The following is a 14984-nucleotide window of genomic DNA, read 5'->3' as shown; positions in this document are numbered from 1 at the left end:
GAACTGTGGTGTTGGAGAAGACTCTTGAGAGTCCCTTGGACTGCAAGGAGATCCAACCAGTCAATCCTGAAGGAAATCAGTCCTAAATATGCATTGGAAGGACTGATGCTGAAACTGAAACTCCAATACTTTGGCCACCTGATGTAAAGAACTCACTAGAAAAGACCCTGATGCTGGAAAAGATTGAAGGTGGGAGGAGAAGGAGACGACAAAGGATGAGATGATTGGGTGGCATCACCAACTCAATGGACATGAGTCTGAGAAAGCTTCAGGAGTTGGTGATGGACAGGGAAGCCTGGAGTACTACAGTCCCTGGGGTTGCAAAGAGTCAGACATGACTGAGTGACTGAACTGAAAGCACCTTTAATTAACATACACAAATGTATAGTATCTCAAGTTTATATACTATTTTATAATACTTTATAAAATATTCATGTAGACATTAAAATTCTAATGTTTCTAAACTTGTCTATACCATAATATTATAAAAGGAATATTTAACATATATATTTACTACTTTCATATGAAAATATACTCTCCTGAAGCATAAAGTTTCACCTTACAAAACACAGTAATATAAATTTAAGGAAACAAAATGGCATTTCCTGACCAACCCAAACTTCTTATTAAAGAGAAAGATAATTTAGTCAAATTTTGTCAAAATTAATTCAAAAAAGAATTTCAAAGTTACTATATGGATATGACAGAAAACTGTGACCCTCTTTCAGAGTTATTTAAAAAATTAGTCACATAGGATTTTGATTAGTTTAGCTACAACATGCACGTTGAGACTATTTCCAAGTAGACGATAACGCTGTTTGATAGTTGTCATCTCAGGAAATCCTAGAAAAGAGAGATAATGATTTACAACACAATCATTTGAAATATTAACTTTCAGAGATAAAAGGATATATTCTTTAGTGGATATATCAAACTATAGGAACCAAAGGCATAGGGGTCCCTGGTTGGGGAAACTATTAATAAGATCCAGCATGCCATCCGGTGTGGTAAAAAAAATATAAAGTAAAAAAAAAAGCAAAGTATTCTATGTTTAATATTTCTTAGTACTTATTAACAACATTATGTATTAACACTATTATGTGTATTGTATACAACTATAAAATATAGTGCAACTCAAACTTCAAGCATTATCAGTAAAAATCAGCTGATCCAAGGTTTATTCATGTTATAACATGTACCAACAGTTCATTCCTCTCCATGTCTGAATAATATTCTATCATATGGATATACCATATTTATTTTATCCATCCATCATTGACAGGTATTTGGGTTTTTCCCTACTTTTTTATTATTATAAACATTGCTGTTATGGACATGGACATATGTATGCACGTGTAAGTTTTTTTTCAATTTTCTTAGATATATACCTAGGGGTGAGACTGCGGCAAAGTGAAAGTGAAAGTCGCTCAGTCATGTCTGACCGACTCTTTGTGACCCCATGGATTATACAGTCCATGGAATTCTGCAGGCCAGAATACTGGAGTGGGTAGCCCTTCCCTTCTCCAGGGGATCTTCCTAACCCAGGTCTCCCGCATTGCAGGCGGATTCTTTACCAGCTAAGCCACAAGGGAAACTGCAGGGTCAAACCGTAACTCTATGTCTAACATCCAAGGAACTGCCAGAATGCTTTCTAAGGCAGTTGTACCACTTTATATTCCCACCAGCACTGTACAGGGATCTGATTTCTCCACAACTTGTCAACACTGTTATTATTTGTCTTTTTGTGAAGTGGTATCATACTGTGGTTTTGATTTACCTTTCCCTAGTATCTAATGATGTTGAACATCTTTTCATGGGCTTATTGACCATGTATCTATTTTCGTTGGAGAACTGTCTATTGAAATCTTTTGCCCATTTTTAAACTGGATTATTTTTCTTTTTATTGTTGAGTCATGAGACCTCTTTCTAGCAATATATTCTGGATACAAGTCCTTTATATTCTGCTTCTACAAACTGAAATTCTCATACTGAAGTTCTTTTTGCTACATTCTTTTTCAAAGTGAAATCTTCTGCAGATACTACATTTGCTGGAACAAAACCTTGCACATACCACCATCAGAGACTGTCCAAGCATGAGAGTGGACACTAGAATCTTAGTTACAATCCCAGAACTTCACATTCAGAACCCTTTGACATAGCAATTTAAAAAAGCAATCAGTTAATAAAGGAAGTAATTAAAGAGCATTACAAAAGCAAAAATTGGGCTTTCCCGGTGGCTCAGTGGTAAAGAATCCACCTGCCAATGCAGGAGACAAGCGTTTAACCCCTGATCCGGGAAGATTCCACATGCTGTGTGCGCAACTATTGAGCCTGTGCTCTAGAGCCCAGGAGCTGCAGCTACTGAAGCCCTCACACCCTAGAGCTGGTGCTCCCCAACAAGAGAAGCCACCGCGATGAGAAGCCTGCACGCTGCAACTAGAGTAGCCCCTGCTTGTTGCAACTAAAGACAAGCCAGTACAGCAACAAAGACCCAGCTCAGCCAAAAATAAATACATTTATTTTTTAAAAATTTCAAAACTTGATAAAGTTGCTTCATGAACACTAGACATTACATTACCTGCAATAAAGTAAGAGTGATTACCATAATAAAACTATAGTTGCAATGGTGCCCAGTCATATAATTCCTATCATAAAGATAATTTCTCAGTCAAGAACATTAGTCATCTCAGAAGTTATTTACTTCAAAGTAGCCAGAGGTAGAAATATACCTACAAACAAACTTTAAGACTATCCCAGGGAGGGTCCTTTGTGATATCAAGATTGTATCCATGGGGAAAACACATCTGAAAACAAGCAAGATTTGTAAACGGAGGGAAAACATGTATATCTATGGCTGATTCATACTGATGTATGGCAAAAGCCATCACAGTATTGTAAAGGAATTATCCTCCAATTAAAATAAATAAATATTTTAAAAAATCCTATATATATAATACATACATATATACACATGCAATATACATGTATGTATTTTATAGGAACTAAAATCTACATTTGTTTATGGAAAAAAAATTACATAATTTTTTAAAGTTAAAAGGTGACTTTTAAAAAACTTAGGTACATTAAAAATAATAATCCTCTCCAAAACAAAGAAACCTAGAATTAAGAAGGTCAAGATAGCAGCAATTATTCAGTAAATGAAGGTTAGTGTCTGTCTCCTCCAAAGCCTGCTATCTCATAAATGCAGGCCACTGGCCACAAAGAGAAATAGGACAACACGTGCAGGAGGATCAACGCAAAGCCATCACTACCGTGGACAAGCAGCTCCAAGAACGCCCATTCTGGACCCAGGATTAATGATGTCAGAGGCCCATGTGAAGGACAGGCCCGCTCGGTGGTCACTATAGGGGCTTGACTGACTGCACACATCTATCACACATTTTAAAAGAAGGTTAAGTGATTTGCCGATGCAGGGGACATGGGTTCGGCTCCTGGTCTGGGAAATTCCACATGCAACTGAGCACATGTGCCGCAACTACTGAAGCCTGAGCATCCTAGAGCCCAAGCTCCCAACAAGAGAAGAAGTCACCACAATGAGAAGCCTGCCCACTGCAACACCGCAACTAGAGCATAGCCCCTGCTCACTACAACTAAAGAAAGTCTGTGTAGCACCGAAGACCCAGGGCAGCCATAAACAAATAAGGTTTTCTCGCACATATTATATATTTTCAGAGAACTTTGAAAAATCCTATTTTACCCTATTTATATCTTTAAATACTGAGAAAAAGTGTTTCTGAAATAAAGGCTATAACATCTATCATTTAAAATATAAAAGCACAAATTTTGGATTAGGTATCAGATAGTTTGCAAACATGTTACATATGTTAATTCACTTACCTGTTACAACAACCCTATGAAGTCGGTACTGCAATCACCCCCATTTTACAGACACATAAACTAAGGCAGAAAGTGACTTAGGTAGAGCTAAAATTCATGGTCTGTCTGACTCTGGGGTCTGTGCTAAATTTCATTATTACCAAAGTGACTACTACTACTTGAAAAAATAAACACTGAACTAAAACTTAGAACTTAGTTGCTATTAGACAGTAAATCTCTTTTCTCTCTATAGTACTATGGAAAGTACCTTTGATGACTCATCCTAAAAATGAAAGATAAAAAAGTAACCAGGCCAGTAGACTGGGAAATAAATTTCTGAGTGCAATTCTCATTTCTTTGTTTGATGATGTTCTCATTCACTTTGTGACATAAACTAAGACAAGGGAAGTCTATGTTTTCTTAAGTAACATTCCCTGGGATAGTTCAAACTGAATGAGATCACCAAGAAAAAGGCAGAGAGGACAAAATAAACCCAGTTGCTGTGACTCTGCTTGGGGAATCAATTACCAAGAGGGTAGTCAAATTCTATTGGAGTTTGTTCTCAATGCAAAAAAAGATGCATTCCAAACCTCAAGTGTAAATCCATTATTTAGATTTTAAAACATGATCTATTTAACCCATGATGTTCTTTAAGAATAGTACTGTAATAATATTACAACAAGATTAGATTTAGCAAAGTTTGGCTTTTCTGTAGTCAAGCTCCCAGTAAGTTATCAAAAACACATTTCCTCACAAGGAGGACATGTGAGGGAGATTTGTCTCTCCCTTCCCATGAGCTAGGTGTGAGGGACACCCCTCACCTCCCTCTGCCTAGGAAACCAATGGCATCCACAGAGTGAGAGCCCCTGTGCCAAGGAAGCAGGGTCAGGGAGAGGCAGTTGCTCTAAGAGGCAAAGGCACTGCATCCAGTCTCCTAATACAACAATCCCTGGCCTTCCTCAATGACAAAAGGCATCAGGGCTTCATCTTTCTCACTCTGGAACCCTATGTTCATTTTTGTTCTTGAGATTCCATCTTCAGATTCTCTAATTTGGTGTCAATTATGGGATTTGTGCTCTCAAGTCACCCTTAATTTCCATTAGGAAAGCTCCTTCCTAGAGCACCTCTCCATTTTCTCTTTTTTCCACTTAAACCTTGTAGGGAAGGAAAAAGGTGTCTAATTGATAAGAACGTACCTCCTAGGAGAAAAATACAAATAATATACCTCCCACTACACACACGCAAAAATAAATTCCTTAATTGTCTTTTAATTTTTTTTTCTTTTTAAAAGACAATTCTAGGCATTCTTTCACAATAGTTAGTGTCGGGTTATATGAACAGGACTCCTAGAAGCAAAAAATAAATTTGAGAAAGATGCTATTAACAACCATCTGTGGGGAAAGTTGAGGAATTGCCGATTTGGCCTTTCTGTTCCTGCAAAGCACCTGGAAACATTACTGGAGTAAAAAGAGGAGAATTGAGTCTGAAGGGAATGACAGGTTGTGAACAAAAGCAGAAGATGTCAAAATGGCACAAACAGGAAAGGAAGTGTTCTCCACCTCTGTCTGGGCAAGGGTTTATTCATAACTCACACAGGAGTCCCTAACAAGTTCGGAGACCATTAATAAATGAAAGCTGGGGTCCGCGTGTATCCCACATACCAAACTCTGGAGGAAATCCAAGGAGATTTGCTATTTCTTTAGGAGTGAAAAATCGAAGTTGAAGCATTGACAATCTCATTATCTTTTCTTCTTGTGACAAACTGGTAAGGGATTTGTAGATATTCTCAATCTGTAGGAAAACATCCATGATAACGAATAAGTAATAAATAATTAATAGAATGCAATTAATTTGTTAAGATAATATCATCTGCTGTGAGGCAGTTTAAAAATGATGAACATACAGTCCACCATAACACACAGAAGCCCAGGGTAAGAAGTCTGTGCAATGAACTGTATAATTGGCTCTTCAAGGGTAAGATAAACTCTGAAAACAAACAAAAGCTTGATGTTGAACAGATCAGGATACTTTCAGTGTGTCTGTCATTTTTGGTCTTTCAAAAATTCACTCATAAGAATATAAATAATAAATAAATAACAATATAATATAAGAGAAAAATAGTGAAAGGAACTTGGTCAACCAGTAAGTCAGTTTGACAATGCAGTCGTTTGAATGTTTATGGTTTATGACTAATTTTATCAAATTAAGACATTTTCTTAAAGTGATAAAATATATTTAATAAATATGATTTCTCAAATTCTGACATTTGTTTGCCTCTGATACGGTTTTTACCATGGGTAAATTTTATTAACAGTTAAAGAGTTTAAATCAGCATAAAATAAAATGTGATTTCACTGCAGAACTATTCAGATGTATATAAAACTTACAATACATCAAGCTTGTATTCAACCATAACACCTCAAAGAATTTGCAATTGAAGTATTAATAAACAGCCTTGCTAAAATAGATTTATTTTTCCCTAAAAGGCATTTTTATAATATGTGCTCCAAAAGAAGGCTTTAATATTTGTGTGTAATCTTAGAGAACATTAAGTACTGTACTCTGCATTTCAAATTACCCTCTATGGAATATAAAAAGAGGGGCAAAAGGTAAGGAAAAAAAGTAAAAATATAAAACACTTCTTGTACATATACCCATACCTAGCAACAAGAAAAAGACTTATTCTATAGTAAATAATTATTATACACATATTCATTCCAATTGAATATGTAAAATTCTTTTAACATTCTCAAATTTTAAGTAGTAAATAAAATTTTATTTTAAAATATTTTCAAAATATTTAAGTACTGAAACCACGCACAGTACCTGCACATCCTCTGTCGTCTGTAACACAGATCCTGTCCCTTCTATGTAGCGTCCATAACTGAAGAATTAACACAAATATTTTGTAACATCTGCTTGTTAATGATAGATTTCTTAAATATTTCTTGAATGAATCAATTTTACATAGCTACATCTTTCTGAAATATTCTGAATAATATCACATAAATATGCTTTATAATTAAAAAAATTAGGTGAAAGACTTAAGATCATATTTAAACTTCTCAGACACTAAACTTGACAAAGTTTTTTGTTGTGTAAATAATATTTGCATTATGCATTATTGTCATTTTTATAAAATGTCAGTTTTTAAATGTTCATCACATTTAAATGCACAGGAAGTATGCATTAGTTACAGCTTTTATATCCAAATACTATTCAGTACTAGCATCCCTGACACATTAGACCAAATGTTATGAAGGTGAAAATGAATAGCAGCTATTTTTCTTCAGATGCCTGAAGCATCATTTCTTCTCATGAACCCAAAACCCTATTCTCTCCAGCCCAGGACAGACTCAGGCTCATCAAACATGTATCTACCTCCTACTGTAACACCGTATGTTTTAACTATTTATCCTGCAACAGTCAGACTATTGTTTTAAAAAACTATATTAAAAATACAAAACACTACAGAAATATAAGATATTAGTAGTATTTCTTATAGTACAATCACTGCCAAACTGGCTGCATGATATTTTATCATTTTTTCCTAATAGATGAATTTAAAATATAAATTAAAGAAAGTCACATCAGAGAAAAGCTGTTTCCTTATATATCATGTGTGTGTCTGCTTATATTATCTACACTAAAATAGACTTTCACATTAAAGCTTCTTTTATACCATTTTTATAATTATAAAAGAATTTCAAGGTTTGTTTTTTTTTTTAATTACAAAAGTGATAAGTCCTGTTTTATGAGAGTCCCAAAGAGAATCTATCAGACTTGGAAACAAACAACAGCTGACTGAAGTCTTTTAAGGTGATGGAAAAAGCAATAAACCTATTCCCCTAGAAGTACAAGGGCAGAGTATGAGAAAATCAGGATAAGCCTCATATGATTATCTCAGGGGCAGAGTGTCAAGACAACTAGCTAGCAAGTAAAGAGAGAAGGTTTTAATGTTTAAATCATAAAACTACCTATCAAATGAGTTTGAGTGGTATTAACAAAGAAGAGGCAGGGATCTTTTATAAATTCTTCTCCAAGGGTCTTATTTCCCCTTCTTTCTAGGTTTAAAAAGAAACTTGAAAAACACATTTATTAACACTTGGGAAATAAGCCAAAGGCTATATCCCCTAAATGTCCAGTAAAATAAATTATGATATACCTATACCATGAGTATAGCAAAATTCTTAGGCAATAATACCCAAATTACATTGTATGGTCAAAAAAATGGGTGCATAATAATGATTATAATATGCTACAATTTACTTAAAGAAGGGGGTAAAAATATACATGTATATTTAGATACCCTGTACACAACACCTCTGGAAGATCAGACAGTAAACTGAAATCATCGGTTGCATGTAGGGATGGAAACTGGATGAACAAGAGGCAGAGAGGAAAGGAGTCTTACAATCTCAGTTCCTTTTGAAATTTGAACCATGAGAACATAACTACTTACCCAAAAACTAAAGAAAATTTAAAGTGCTCTAATGTGCTCCAGATTATTCAATCTTATTTCTTGATATTAAAATTTAATTTCTTCTTGTACACTGATTATGAAAGTGGACAGAAATTTTTGAGGTACCACAAAAAGAAAGGTGGTAAAAAATTTGCGATTTGCCATCTACAGAGACCATGTTTTCACCATGGGTATGTTTCCACCGTGGGTAATTAAGCTCCTTCGAAGGTCGCCAAACAATGGCCTGGCCTTTCATGAGCACTTTTGTGGGCTGTGCACATGATGTTCTGCCAGAAGCAATTTTTACTTGTGCATTCTATTGGAACAGGAAGGCAGGCAATTAAGGGAGAAAAACAAACAAACAAACACATTCTAGTAGAAACATTCTATAAAATGCTCCTTGTTTCCAGAAGAAATAAAAGAGACAATAGCTATGAAAACTTGGTTACTTTGGGTATGTCTTGAGTAGAGACTCTAAAACTTACCCTTTTGTAAAGCACATGGATCTTCTGGAAGTGGGTTTAACAATGTCTAACAAAAGAGCATATCGCAGTAATGACTTTGGTGGTAAAAAGAATGAATGCTTGTCAATGTCATCTTCAAGAAAATCTTTTAGCATTCGCACAGAGAGATCGCTGTCCTGTTGATGTTTCCTGGCAATTTCCCCTGCAGTTTCAAGCTTAAAAAGAATGGTGTCTTTTCCAGAACATTGTGTGCTGCTATCAAAGCAAATATTTGGTTCAGTTTTCTTTTCTTCAGTTTTCTTTTCTGCATTTATTGCATATTTAGGGGGATGTTCAGATTCAGTTTTGGGGAACTCCATCAGTACCTGGCATTAAATAAAAATATATAAATTGTCAAAAGCTTTCTTAAAAATAAAAAATGAGTTAATAATATCCAGTCAACATTATGCAAAAAAAATTCTTTGGCTTTTACTGAGCTGTCATTAAAAAGATAGACATTGAGGTTTACTAGTAATTTATATAAGCTACTACAAGTTTTTCATCATATAATGATAGGCCATCAGTCTGTAGATAATTTATTTCATGAAATTACTGCTTTCTCTAGTAATAAGACCATTCAACAAAATAATAGGAAGTAGGCTGAATATACAGACAATATCATATTTGGAAAAGAAGTTGAGAAAGCAACAGGAACATTTCCAGAAATGTGTTTTGAATCAAAGCTTACCATTCGCCTTCGTTAAAAAACAAAACAAAACACGAAAACATACACATGATCTAAAGGAAAATTAGTTATTAAAAATGATAAGCAGTCTTTGCCCTGAAAGGTTATTTCTATTCCTGAGCCCCATAGGAAAAACTTGTTCCTACAAAACAGGTAACCTTGTATAAAGTCCTATTTTGAGAAGGATAAAATAGTTCCAGGAATTTTTAATGATGAAATCTTGGTTAATATACTTTATACATTGTTTTTGGAACTATCCACATTGAAAGGGAGACACATTGCAATTGTATAATATAATACAGGCGTGTCTTCCATCACCTGCATTGGCAGGCGGGTTCTTTATCACTAGTGCCACCTGGGAAGCCCCATAATACAATACCCATGTGTGTAGTCACTCAGTACTGTCCAACTCTTTGTGACCCTTTGGACTGTAGTCCACTGGGCTTCTCTGTCCATGGAATTTTTCAGGCAAGAATACTAAAGTGGGTTGCCATTTCCTATTCCAGGGGATTTTCCTGACCCAGGGATCAAACCCATGTCTTCTGTGTCTCCTGCATTGCAGGCAGATTCTTTACCCACTGAGCCATCAGGGAAGCATAAAACTGGTATTGTGTTACAGGGGGATTCAAATGATACTACTGAACCCCTGTTAGTAGGACATGACTTTTAAGTTCTTACCTGTGATGATTACAGAGAGCTTCACTGAACCACTGAAACTCTGTTATCCACATCAATTTTCAGCAGAAGCATACAAAATTGCTAGCATAATGAGAGAGTCTATCCATAGCAATCGTGCATTTCATCCTAGCTTGTACTAATCATTATCATATTTTAATCAGTTAAAGCTAAACAACATAGATTACAAAGAAAATGCAACTGACATGTGAATTTTTATCAAAAGTGGTCAATGGCTTCTACTGAGGGAGAAAAATAATGGATGCAAAAGAATCAGTGGTCAGAAGAGAAATTATTGGGGGGGAAATGAACCCCCCAATAATTTCTCTTCTGACCATTGATAACAGCAGTAATGGTAATTTTTTACTTTCAACTTATTTTTTGTAATGATGAAAGAAATGCTTCTGGTTTTGTTTCAAGCAATTAAAGTGGTCATATTAGGAATGGGAGGGCTTCCCTGGTGGCTCTGTGATAAAGAATCCACCTGCAAATGCAGGAGACACAAGAGATGCAGGTTCAATTCCTGGGTTGGGAAAATCCCTTGAAAAAGGAAATGGCAACCCGCTCCAGTGTTCCTGCCCGAGAAATCCCACAGACAGAGGATTCTGGCAGGCTACACAGTCCATGGAGTTGCAAAGAGTCAGATATGACTTAGCAACTAAACAACATAAAGAGGGGCAAAAGGCTTAGAAGAGAGACTGAACGCATGCTCTTTACTACAGGTGTGAGAGGACACACGAACCCCCACTGGTACTGCCGGAAAATAAACAAGCAGCCTGAGACCTACTTACAACAGATGAATGATGATGATGAGAACAACAATAATAATAATACCTGACCAGGGGCCTGAAAAGGGAATGGCTCTGGCTGAAGCTTTGCAATAAGGAAGTACCGTAATCTTGAATTTGGAATGCCAAGCTGAAAGTGAAGCAGAACAGGTAGTTGCTATGGGAAATTAAAGTGATCTATACTAACTGTTAGCATCTAGTGGAAAAAAAAAAACCTCATACACTGTACATTAGTTTACATCAGGTCTACATTAGTTTCTGCCAGACAAAATTCCATTATGAATTTGTGGAAGACTTCCCTGCAGCAAATTCTTGAACCTTTTAAACTGTCACTTTGTACCTTTATTTGAACGAAATAAAGATGGAATCAGATGAATCATATGTCTACGAGTCACTTTCACTTTATATTTCCCAGGTAAGAAGATACGTAGATTTTCTTACATTCATTATTGATAGTACAGTAATCATAAAAAAATAAAATTCACATATAGCTATAAAATTCAGATATAGAAGGAACCAAGTCTGAACTAATTTTAAGATTTGCCTATAATATTATTCAAAATGGATCCATTTTTTTTATTGAATCAAGTTCCCTTTGGGAAAATTTATTTAAGTTTATAACTGTGGTACTTACAGAGGTTGGAGACAGTAGAAATTCTTGGTACTGAAAACCACAATTTTCTATTGTTTGTATTAACAGATCTCTGAAAAGACAAAGGGTAAGAAAAAAGGCTTTCACTCTATAGTTCAAAATGCAGTTCTTATATAAAATATTACACATAAAACTTCATTTTATGTGAAAACTATACCTCCATTCAACTTTTTTAGAAAGAGAAAAATCCTGGGTCTTAAGTCTAATATTTGAGAAATTACATTTCTCAAAAAAAGAGATAATCTGTATTATAAATAAAAAATTGCTAATCCACTGATGGTAAATTCGTTATTGGAATGGAGCTTTGTCTGTCACCCATCAGACAGGGCAACACTGTCACAGACAGCAGGTGAATCGAGGACTCAGTCGGCTGCATTTTCTCCCGTGGGGCAGCCACCTGAAAGGGCCCTGACACAGGGCTTGCTTCTTCAATCCAACAGGACAGAAAATGCCTATGAGAGGACCAATTCTTACTGAAAACATTTCTAATTCTAATGAAATGGACACCACTTAAGCAGCTAAAATTGAGAAATACAATTCGCATTACTCATTCTGGAAAAATTCAAACATATCAAAATGCGAGAGAATCAGCAGACCCTAACCTTGAGATACTTCACATTACTATTTGAAAACTACATTAATGATAAACTACATAACATACCTTAAATGTCAGAATGTACACCTTTATTTTTCAGATCTTTATTTCACAACAGCTCTTATTATATAATATACCTACTCTAAGATGAACATAAGAGAAATACATTTCTTACCTTGTAGAAGATATTTCAAAACCTTTAACGTTTTCTAAAAGAATATACTTCGGTAATTTTTGTAATCTAAAACAAAAACAAACAAACAAAAAAATCAAATAGAATTCCAAACATCTCAATACTAAGAAGTAAGAAGCAAAGAAAATCCTTACTTGTGAGAAATAGGAGGTAACTGTTCAAACCGATTTTAGAAAAGAATTTTACAAAGGATGGAGGTGACATATTTTAACCCTTTCCTCCATAAACATGGCACACTTGATAAGGTTAACATTTGAAATATTAATTTGCACTGAACTTTAAGTGAAAACACAGGACTGCACAGAGCTTTGAACTGCACAGAATGGCAGTTCAAAGGGCTGACGTTTACGTGGAATACAGCTTCTAGGGTTAGCAGTGCGATTTTCCAGGCCATGGGCAACAGCATTCACTAACATTAGCATCATCTGCACTAATCCTGTGAGCAGAGGCAATACAATTCAGCTATTAGGCTGTAACACCCTGGCACTCACTTTAGCAGCACTGTAGAATCAACAAACATTAGCAGTCGCTCTATCAGTCATGGCAGAAAATAAATGGCATGTATAGTATCTGTAGAAGCTGCTCGTCTCTATAAAATGATAAACATCACATTCTTCCAGATGCAAAGTTTTACACCTATTAAGCTTGTACAGTATTCTAAGTTTTTACCTTGGGAGAATGTCTAGAATATATAAGAAGCTATTTGTCCTTGGATCAGTCACATCACCTTGCAGGCCAATTCTGAAAGGGATAAGAAAATAAGTTCAAGAATCGTACATAAAGATATCAAGTCACTTTTAAAAAGGCAAAACAGAGAACTACAATTAGTTGGTCCTCACAAAAAATATGATCATCTCTGTTGCTATAAAGAACAAAACATATTTATTCATTTAATTAAAACAAAAAAAGCTTTGTCTGTCTAGTAAATGTAGTACTTATAAAAAAATAATATGCCCAAATGACTTACATGAGGCAAAGAAGAATAAGAAGTTAATGAAGAATTAAAAACAATTATCCTCTTAAAATCAACTTGTTTAGGAAACACACACACACACACACACACAATTGGCTGGTGACACCTTTCGCTCTGCCCCAAGGGAGACAAAAGAAGTTCAGAGGGATGAGCTGGTTGGGCAGGGTGGCAACATAACAGTTGATGGCACTGATAACTAATCACATCCAAGTAGACCAAGATAGTAGGTAAGATCAGGACAGTCTTGTTCAATGTACTCGGGAGACAATAAAGGTGAAGGCTTGATTCTACACAAAGGTGTTGCAACTTGGTTAGACTAACTAGGTCAAAACAGGTCATGTGAAAAGGTGGTATTTGGATCAGCAATTAGATCTTTTTTTTTTTTTTTTTAAATAAATTAGATCTTGTAAGTAACATTCAATATGATCAAGAACCAAGCAGAAAGGAAGACTAGATTGGGCATGAATTATAATAACAGGGGATTAGGATTTAAGACCTTGTCATATATTAGCTTCAAAGTCTTAAATTACTTATCAGCTCCTCATGCCTGACAGCAGGACCAAAATCATCAGTGGATCTGAGGCTCAAATGGGAGAGAAGAGTGGACTTGAACAGACTCCTCAGAAACCCTGATTTCTTCTCATTGAGCCCCTTTCCCCTCCGAGTTCCAAATGATGATTGTGTTGCAGAATCAGACTCTGCGGCCATTAGCAGCTGGATCTGGGCTGATATAGAGTGAGAATGGTATCATAGGGAAGATGTCCCATTGCAGGGACATCTGAGGCATCACAGTGCTGGGGCTGCACTCTGCTCTGAGCCTCCCACTCATGGCAGTCAAAATGGCCACACTCATGCGTAGCTCAGATGGAGCTACGCATCTCATCCTAGCTCAGGATGGAGATGACATATTATAACCCTTTCCCCCATAAACATGGCACACTTGATAAGGCTAAATTTGAAATATTAATTTCCACTGAACTTTAAGTGAAAACACAGGACTGCACAGAGCTTTGAACTGCACAGAATAGCAGTCCAAAGGGCTGATGTTTACATGGAATACAGCTTCTAGGGTTAGCACTGAGATTTTCCAGGCCATGGGCAACAGCATTCACTAATATTAGCATCATCTCACTAATCCTGTGAGCAGAGGCAATACAATTCAGCTGTTCACCTGTAAAAAGACAGTATACTAATGCACATCCCATAAGCTTGTTGAATTAAATGGCAAAATCTAGTAAGACATTTGGTTGGTTGTCATTATCATTATTACTTAATTAAAAATACTATCATTAAAAATATCTAAATGAAGATAGATTAATCAAGATTTTATCTAAAATATAATTCCCTGAAATATAGTCAAATAAATACCTTATAAGAAGAAACTGAATTGGAACATAGCTTTAAAAAAGCTATTTCATTAATTGTATGTATTATTAAATGTACGTATCAATTTTGAGAAATGCAAAATTCACAGATGCATTCTTGACTAGCTTTAAAATTTTACAATTAAGTAATTTAGGACTTGAATATTTATTATGAAAATTGACTTTGATTAATCAGTGTTAGGAAGATATTCCTGAATGCCGATTAATTTAAGTAATTCGGAGTAATTTGGGTCAGA

The 14984-nt window shown here is 35.5% G+C and overlaps 1 protein-coding gene across 4 annotated transcripts in view; it reads right to left on the bottom strand.

The window, feature by feature from the left end:
* Window positions 1-347: 347 nt before the first annotated feature.
* The window catches only part of TRDMT1 (tRNA aspartic acid methyltransferase 1), a 90752-nt gene continuing 76115 nt past the window's right edge, over window positions 348-14984 (bottom strand). For all 4 annotated transcript variants that reach the window (XM_044928091.1, XM_044928092.1, XM_025264343.1 and 1 more), the window contains 8 exons: window positions 13060-13131; window positions 12373-12438; window positions 11585-11654; window positions 10997-11080; window positions 8785-9128; window positions 6664-6721; window positions 5499-5628; window positions 348-843 (listed from right to left, as the gene is read on the bottom strand). In XM_044928091.1, coding sequence (XP_044784026.1) covers window positions 743-843; window positions 5499-5628; window positions 6664-6721; window positions 8785-9128; window positions 10997-11080; window positions 11585-11654; window positions 12373-12438; window positions 13060-13131 — 925 coding nt within the window. In that variant the 3' untranslated portion in view covers window positions 348-742. The remainder of the gene's footprint in view (window positions 844-5498; window positions 5629-6663; window positions 6722-8784; window positions 9129-10996; window positions 11081-11584; window positions 11655-12372; window positions 12439-13059; window positions 13132-14984) is intronic.

This window comes from Bubalus bubalis, chromosome 14, assembly GCF_019923935.1.
Source record: "Bubalus bubalis isolate 160015118507 breed Murrah chromosome 14, NDDB_SH_1, whole genome shotgun sequence".
In the NCBI taxonomy this organism is placed as follows: Eukaryota; Metazoa; Chordata; class Mammalia; order Artiodactyla; family Bovidae; genus Bubalus; species Bubalus bubalis.
Note: the sequence above shows the minus strand (reverse complement) of the source record. Positions and strands in the feature narration are given on the sequence as shown.